Source organism: Nicotiana attenuata, unplaced genomic scaffold (genome assembly GCF_001879085.1).
Source record: "Nicotiana attenuata strain UT unplaced genomic scaffold, NIATTr2, whole genome shotgun sequence".
Lineage (NCBI taxonomy): Eukaryota > Viridiplantae > Streptophyta > Magnoliopsida > Solanales > Solanaceae > Nicotiana > Nicotiana attenuata.
In genome coordinates, this window is record NW_017671083.1 from 58,060 (window position 1) to 66,363 (window position 8,304).

Consider the following 8,304-nt stretch of genomic DNA (forward strand, 5'->3'; position numbering starts at 1 on the left):
GGCTGAAGTACAGAAACAAAAATGGTAATGAAATCCATGAATTAATCGCTACCCAGGTCATGCAGCTGAAAGTTCATACCTCATAGTAGTTAACAAGGTGATCTTTCAAATCCTGAGTTGTCACCCCTGGAGCCATTTCCACATATATAGTCGATTGCATACCACGGCTCTGTAGAATAGAAAGTAATGCAGATAAAAACACAGCCTAAGAGGAGGACCTGCTGAGCAGTGCAAACTAGACAAGCTTGAAGAGGGTTCAGCTATTACCATTGGCATAAGATGTGGAGTGAAGCTAACAGTAACCTTTGAATTTGCAGCTTCTGATAATCCTTGTTCGATCTCTGGCACTGTGAACAAAACCAGAACTCTTAATTGTATAAATTACACTTGATAAGATTTTTCCTAAGCAAAACTCAGGAGAGTGGAATTTTTGTCAGCAATGAACTGCCCATTTCGCTAACTTTTTGAAAAATTGAGGTGTACCACATTATAAAAACAGAAGACATAAGCAATTGAACTTCATGCAGAATCAAAGTCACTCAACTAATACCATTAAGTTAAAAGCCTAAGTGTTTCTCCGATATAACCTCTAAACTAAAGTCGATTACAAAATAAATCATCGTATTTATCAAATAATAAATATTGTGTTTGACGTGATCTGATCCTAGTGTAATGGATTAATAATAGTCCTTCATTTTACAGAAAAATACTATTTCCACAATTCTAAGAAAGAATCATGTTATTGCTATTTCAAAAGCCAGATGAATTTTGATTTTTTTTTTTAATTTTATAAATTCTTAAAATATCTTTTATCTTTTCCTGAATTGGTTCAACCTTCAACTTGGTCTGATAGAGTATCATGTTGGGGTGAGATGATATGTCAATATTTAGCAATCTTAATGTAGCACTTAACTTCGTAAATTTCTCCATTTAAGAAATTAAGAAACAGTAACTAAAACAATTCAATATGTGCATAGCTGAAATGGATTACTGACCATGCCTATGTCTGGTTATACCGTAAGAACGAATTCCCTCAGCTATTTCAGTGAACAGATTTGCCTCCTTTGCAGCACGACCTTCAAGATAAAGTATGAGAAGCTGGTTACTACTGCTAAAGTAGTACAAGTGGCTGGCATGACAAGGAAAGGTTACAAAAAAGTACAAACCTGCTCCACTAACACCAGATTTTGAGTCGATAATTATGTTTCTTACTTCAATGAGATTGGACTGCAATAATAAAGGCAGAGGCAGAATCAACCAAGAGCGAGCCATGGACCAAAATAAAGGAAAGGAAAAACTAAATACATTAGCATGAGTACTATAGCATCGGTGCATCAAGCACCTTAAGCTAACAGCAAGGCAAAAAAAATATGTGTTCAAATTATAAAAGGCCATCTTTAGTTACATTTTGTAGAACAAGCTGACATATGGGACAACTATTTTACCGAGTAAAAGGAACTTGCATCCCTCAGCTTATCAGGGAATATCTTGCTAATTAAGAATCAAGATTGACACAAGTAAAAGCCATTTTTCTCAAGAAAGAAGGATCATAAGATTTTCAGAAAATTGTAGCAGACACAACAACAAAACCGACTAGTCAAAGGCACTTTCTACAAGACAGACCTTTTAGTTCACCTATATTAGCAACTTAAAATTTAGTCAGGTATTGGTTCAATTGGTATCTGTTATAAAAATGGCTTCTTGACAACGTAAAAATGTACACAAATATTGAAATTTCTTACCTAGGATGTTTCAAACTTGCTTTTGATTATGGATCCATTGAATATCGTTATAGATTGGAGATTTTAAAGGTTAAAAAGGACTTAATTAAAACTATGAGATGAAGGCCAATAAAAGGTTATTTCCGAGAAGCTTATTTTCTTCTTATAATTTTAGAATGAATTATTCATTTAAATTTCAGATTATCCAACAAAGGAGGCCTATATAACCAGATACTTCCATTGTCAAGAAATCTTGACAAACTCACAATGCGGGCAATAAATATACGCTTTGGTTTTCAACTTAGATGCAAACCTTTATCAAGGGAATAAGAGGAAGTTGAACAGATGTCGGATAACAGCCAGGATTTGCAACCAGACGAGCACTTTGAATTTCTCTCCTCGAAATCTCAGTCAAGTCATAGACTGCTTCTTGCTGGATCAGTCAACAAAATACTCATTCAAACTGCTGAGCTTATATTGGCCACAAGAAGATACTCAATTGGAGGAAAACTAATGAAAGAATTCTCTCATTTTCGCATATGATACTCCAAAATTTTTTGTTAGGACTCTGCTTGTAAACCTTCATATAACACTATATATTTGTATCAAACATGAAGTTCCTTTTACTTTTTCATTTTTCTGGAACGAGGGAGAGAAGAAATCGACTGCTCTACCTGCAAAGTTGTTGCTTTGTGGGGCTGGCCATACCATTCCTCATACTCAGCAATATCTCGCAATCTGAAGTCCTACATGACCATGATGATGATAGTAAGTATAGATTTTTTTTGAGATGCAGAGAAGTATAACTGAAGTATAATCTGAATGCATACCGCAGAAAGATCAACAATCTTTTGATTTTTGGGAAGACTTTTGATAATTTCCTGCAAAATGTAACTAATTAAAAACTTAAATACAAGTCTCAAGATCTCCATTAGAATTTATGATACGCAAAATGAGACCACTCTTCCTTTGATAAGAGGCTGATTGATTTTGGGAAATCTGAGATATGGAATTGCTACAAACCTGAGTTGTACCATGTGGCAAACAACAAAAAATAGCATCCACAACAGAGAAATCTGCATCCTTAACAGCAACCAGACTCGGAAGATCCTAAAGGGGAATGGTTGATAAGGAAAAGATATAGAGGACGTAAAATTAATACTTCATGGTCTAAATTGAAAATGCACAAAAAATATAGAGGAAGTAAAATTAATACTTTTGGGTCCTATATAACATCAATTCAAATTCCAAAAAGCATAAGAAAGAATAGAAGTATGTGAATATGAATATCCATACTTGTGTGACTAGGTGAGGAAAAACCGATTCTATTGATTGGCCAGCTTTCCTGTCAGCGGTCATCAAAGTAATCTGAAAATGTGGATGATTTGCCAGGAGTCTGATGATCTGCAACAAGTTTTATACTTGTCAAGCGAAAATCATAGAATGGAGGGATGGTCATGATACATCTAATGATATATGAAAACAAGAGCATAATGTAACCAAGCAAAAGCACCCAAATGACATGATAGCACGCGCTGCAGAAGGAGAACATTAACTTACCTGGATAAATGGGTACAGAAAAGCGCCATTAACATTTTAGCCATATTGGGTCCTTCAGTTAAATTAAAATGGGGAAAAAGATTATTCTCTCATTTATCTTCGAAGAGTTTTCATCCCATACATAATGCATAACTTTTTCTAATCGTTATCCCGCACATAACACGTAACTTCTAATGCTCAAGAGTAAAACTCTCCTCTCGAGCATATCACGATTTAGAATAATATGTATCTTCTTCCACTATGTAAGATCTCCAAAAACGACTTGACTATCCAGACAAATTTTTAGAAGAAACTGAAGATCCATTTTCCATATCGTTCCTTGATAAATTTCACCATGTTTAATCTCTTTGAAACATTATAAGCAAGAAAAGTGACTTGTCCTCCTAAATATTTGGAACCATTTAAACTACCTTGGTTGTTTTAACAGCACGTGACGATCAGCAATGTAGTGGCAAAGGTTACTTTCCCATCGTAGCGTAAACCACAAACCTTGCACAAGCCAAGTTCATAACAGCTACATTAGCAGAGTGCGTGTTATCAAAGGCGCGGTTAAGTCCTGAAGCGAGGCTCAAAACATTTTGAGTGCTTCTCCTTGCTTAGGGGACGCTTCATTGTTGTCAGCAAGGCTCTAAGGCATACTTTTCCTTGCCAATGAGCATAAGGATAGAAGAGACAAAATTAAACAATTGATATTTCACTTTATCGTAAATTTTCTTCAATTTTTTTGTCCATATATTTGGTATTTATGCTTATAGATATTAGTCATGGATTTCACGTATATATTTGTAGCTTTCTCCATTTGCGTCTTTCTTCATTAAACACACACTTCATTTGCTCTTTGCGCTTAAGGCCCCAACAGACCTTAGAGGTTTTTTGAGCTTCTCGCCTTTGATAACATTGTCTCAAACAATGCTCCAGGTTCCTCATTGACCAAAATCAGAGTTTGTCTTGAAAATGATCTTTTTTCGGTTTTACATCTAAGCATGTTTATTGAGCTTAGTTTAAAAAAGTATTAGGGCAACATGTAGCTCTTGCTAAGATGATAGCAATTTTCAGAAAGCATATGAGATGGATAAAATAAAATAAGGGCAAGAAGCAATCTCTACAAAGTGCCAACTTTGCACTTCAATTTTTTGAATTGCTAAAAAAAACTTATGTTTTCAAATGTAATGAAAAGAAACAATGAATGGCGACAAACAACTACTCACTCTGTTTCAATTTATGTAAACATATGTCCTTTTTAGTTGAACTCTTCAATTTTAGGTTTCCACTATTATCTACAGTGAGAAGTTTTCATAAATTTTCAAGACCACACATGTCAAAAGTATCCTTTTTTCTTAAAATCAGTGTCGAGTCAAATAGATTAACATAAATTAAAACAGAGAAAGTAATTCTTAGTGCACGAGTAAAATAGACATTTATCAGACATCGTCTTACAAGCATAATGTCGGATTGTGTTCAAAGAGTATAACTTTAAGACTTATTTGCAGGCTTATTTCTTTTCAAAATTCACAGAACCAACAGTTACAAATTGAACAATAAACTGAAGCGGGGCCATTCGACAAAGAGCAAGATTAAATTGTACAGACCTCAGTACCAGTGTAACCACTAGCTCCAAGCACACCAATACGCAATTTGTCCAACTTGTTAGCTTTACCCTCCCCAAGCTGCAAGCCTTGCGCTGGTGATGATGTCGCCATCGATGTAGCTCTTATTCTGAACTTCCCAACCTTACTAACCTTCAGTTCCTCCTGCAAATCGCTTCATTAATCAGAGAGCAGGAAAATAGAAAGGTAAATTTCATAAAGCTAACCCTAACTAATTTTGGGATTGGAATTAAATGAATGAGGATCAAAATTGATCATTTAGATTGCTGTACTTAACCTGAATTTTCCAAAGGGAATAAGCTCCATTGAAGTGGCTAGAACTGAGTGCAGCCAATGAAGAAGACATTGTAGATTCACACTTCCAGTATGAATTATGCAAACTCAGGAAACAGAAGAGTAAAGGGTATAGAACTGTGATTCTTGACCCGACTCCACCTGACCCGACTCCACCTACTCCAATTTAAGACATGTGATTCTTGAGAACGTGGGTATAGGCTTATATTATAGTATTGGGATGCCACTCCACTCCATTTCCTCTCTCTCCATTTTCTCCAAGTTGTAACCTGAATAAGAGACACATGTCCCATTTTAAAATCATTGATTTAAATTTAACTAATTAAATGAAGGTCTTAATCGTAGTTAGAATAAGAAATATCCCATATATTGCTCTCTAAAAATTTCTTAATCCCATCATTTTAGCAACACCTTTTCATATCCATAAGAAAATTAATTTTTTTTTCGTCTCTCTTCCCGAGTTTCTCATTTTTCAAAGTTCGGACCCTTCTGTTGACTATATAGTTCACTCTATCCCCTCTTTTGGCGATATATTTCACGTCTTAGGAAAAGTTTAGTTATTAATAATGCACGGGATCGAATTTTCTAAAATTTCGATTAATATAATTGATTCAATACTTAAAATATAGGGGGGGGGGGGGGGGTAGGAGGGTTTGGCGTTGGTAAGAACCAAATACAAAAAAGTTATTTTCAAATTCCACAATTTGTACCGGTTCCATTTTTTTTGTTATCAACATCGCTTATTAACCGTCAATATTGATCAATATCCATGAAAAACAGAGGAAAAAACACAATATGATGTCAATCATTTACTATTTAGTATCAAAAATCTATAAGCCAGTACCAACATAGATGGCACTTTTTAAGAAAAATAAAAAATAAAGCTAGGAGCGGGATAATAATTTGAATATGTTTGATTACTAAGTGCAGAAAAGAAAATTACTCCATTGCAATTAATAATCATAAATGTACAAAAGAGGAAAATCAAGATGGAGGGACGAGATGAGAGTTTAGAAATATGAAAATATGAGTAATTATGGAAAGGCTCATAAATTTGTTATGAAGATATTTTTTATTCTAACCGTGGTTAGACTTTCAGTTACTTAATTAGATCTAAGCCATTGATTTTAAAATAGGACAAGTGTCTCTTATCTAATTAAGAACTTGGGGAAAATGGAGAGACAGGAAATGGAGAGGAGTTCCATCCATAATATTGTACCATGTAATTGCCTTTGATTGAATACAACACAATATTATTATGAAAAATGTGAATAATTGATGGATAAAAAGTCGAGCAAATCAGAAATAGACTTTTTAATTCATTACTGTGAAGGCATAATGAGTGACGGTATTAATAGAGGGCGAGTTAAATTTAGAATCTCTTGAAATCCATACAGCTCAACAAGAATAGAGCATAATGAAAAAATAGTATCTATATAAGCAACCCTATTAATTAATTAGTCATGAATTTTGTTTTTTCTGGATATACTATTAGTTCGAGATGAACTTTAATGAAGTGATATGATGACGGTCGAGGGGAGATCCATATAATTAATTGTAATTATTGTTGTTGTAATAAAGTTTTTTTTAAAACTCCTTACCATTTGGTGTAAGTGTGCGACACAAGTTCATATTACTTTGGTTTTGTATTATAGCGGAAAACGGAAAACCCTAAAATTATTGGTCAAAAGTATAGTTTGGTGGGGTGAAATATTATGTTTAATTTTGGTTAGTTAGCTAATGAGCCTTGGTTTGCTGATTACCAAATTCAAGTGAGAGGTGTTGACCAAGAAGTCTAAGATTCATATTTTTTATTATTATTAGTTATTGGATACGTGCGTTGCACGTGTATCCGATATCAATCAATACAAATTTTTTAAAATAATTTTATTGTATTAAAGTATACATGAGTGTGATGAGTAACACGAAATTTTAATGCTAACATTATTTGATATCTGCTAAATTTATGAAGTTGAGGCCAGTAAGTGCAATATAACAATGTGTAATGAAATTAATTTTGATGTTATTAGGTTCAAACATGTAATACAATCGTATCTCACGTCTAATATTTTACTTTGAAACGATGTTCTTAGTATATATTTCATTCTCACGTTTCAACTTGTATGTTATGACCATAACTCTTGACATTTATGTAATTTTCAATTTATATTTCGTGCATACGCAACACATATTATCCTGTGAGAATTTTAAAAAGCTTATGCATATAAGACAACAAAATTATTCTTTCAAGAATCATTTGCATTTACCTCAAGGTCTTTTTTCAACTAAAACGAGCAAGCATGACAAATAATTTTATCACTTATTGGAAAGCAACTTTAAGGCATTGAATAGGCTGCTAAGTGGAAGTTGTAAGGAAATTATCCCACCCGTTTCTATACCCATTTACCTGATTCACTGTTGCACAACTTAATTTTATCATTTATTGGAAAGTAAACTTTTGGTATAAAAATATTATTGAAATTGTGTTTAAGGAACTTGAATCTCAGTTTTGGGATGATTTGGTAAAGTTTTGAGGTGGTTTGAATTGAAAATTCGAAGTAAAAACTGAACATGAAAAAAATGATGTGTATCACACTGTGTATTATTTGTGTATCACATATGTATCAATTGTGTATCACATGTATACTTGTGTGCGTGATACATGTGTCGCAGAAGAATTTTATAAACTCGATTCAATTACGAATTTTGATACAAAACCAATTCAAATCACCTCCAATCTTCCTCAAATTTTGTATATTGACTTATCTATATGTTTTCAATGAATTTCAACTATACCCATTGAAAAAGTTTCTTTATTGCTTGGATTTTTGGAATATGTATTTTTATTTTTATTTTGCATTTTATCACATTATTTGCTACCTCATCCATGAAATTTCCTTTCCATCTTGCATCTAATGTTGCTAATAACGCTTAAAAATATGGAAGGAGATTTTTGCATGTGATTCTTTGAGAGAAAGAACCTTATTTATTTGGTTTTTCAATTTTTATATGTACTTGGCTAGTTTTGGTAAGTCTATGACTAATGACAAGAGGTTGGGACATTTGTATAAGTTCCCCTAAAAAAAATTGAAGTAGAGTTTAACATGGAACGAGAAATAATT

General features: G+C 33.4%; 1 protein-coding gene across 1 annotated transcript in view; it reads right to left on the reverse strand.

Annotated features, from left to right (window-relative positions):
- The window catches only part of LOC109205789 (probable N-acetyl-gamma-glutamyl-phosphate reductase, chloroplastic), a 6,432-nt gene extending 1,198 nt beyond the window's left edge, over nucleotides 1–5,234 (reverse strand). The window contains exons 1-11 of the mRNA XM_019368539.1: nucleotides 5,166–5,234; nucleotides 4,871–5,032; nucleotides 3,018–3,125; nucleotides 2,745–2,831; nucleotides 2,552–2,602; nucleotides 2,396–2,467; nucleotides 2,035–2,154; nucleotides 1,167–1,227; nucleotides 996–1,076; nucleotides 268–347; nucleotides 80–169 (exon numbers count right to left, since the gene is read on the reverse strand). Of these exons, the coding sequence (XP_019224084.1) occupies nucleotides 80–169; nucleotides 268–347; nucleotides 996–1,076; nucleotides 1,167–1,227; nucleotides 2,035–2,154; nucleotides 2,396–2,467; nucleotides 2,552–2,602; nucleotides 2,745–2,831; nucleotides 3,018–3,125; nucleotides 4,871–5,032; nucleotides 5,166–5,234 (981 nt within the window). The remainder of the gene's footprint in view (nucleotides 1–79; nucleotides 170–267; nucleotides 348–995; nucleotides 1,077–1,166; nucleotides 1,228–2,034; nucleotides 2,155–2,395; nucleotides 2,468–2,551; nucleotides 2,603–2,744; nucleotides 2,832–3,017; nucleotides 3,126–4,870; nucleotides 5,033–5,165) is intronic.
- Between the last annotated feature and the right edge of the window lie 3,070 nt (nucleotides 5,235–8,304).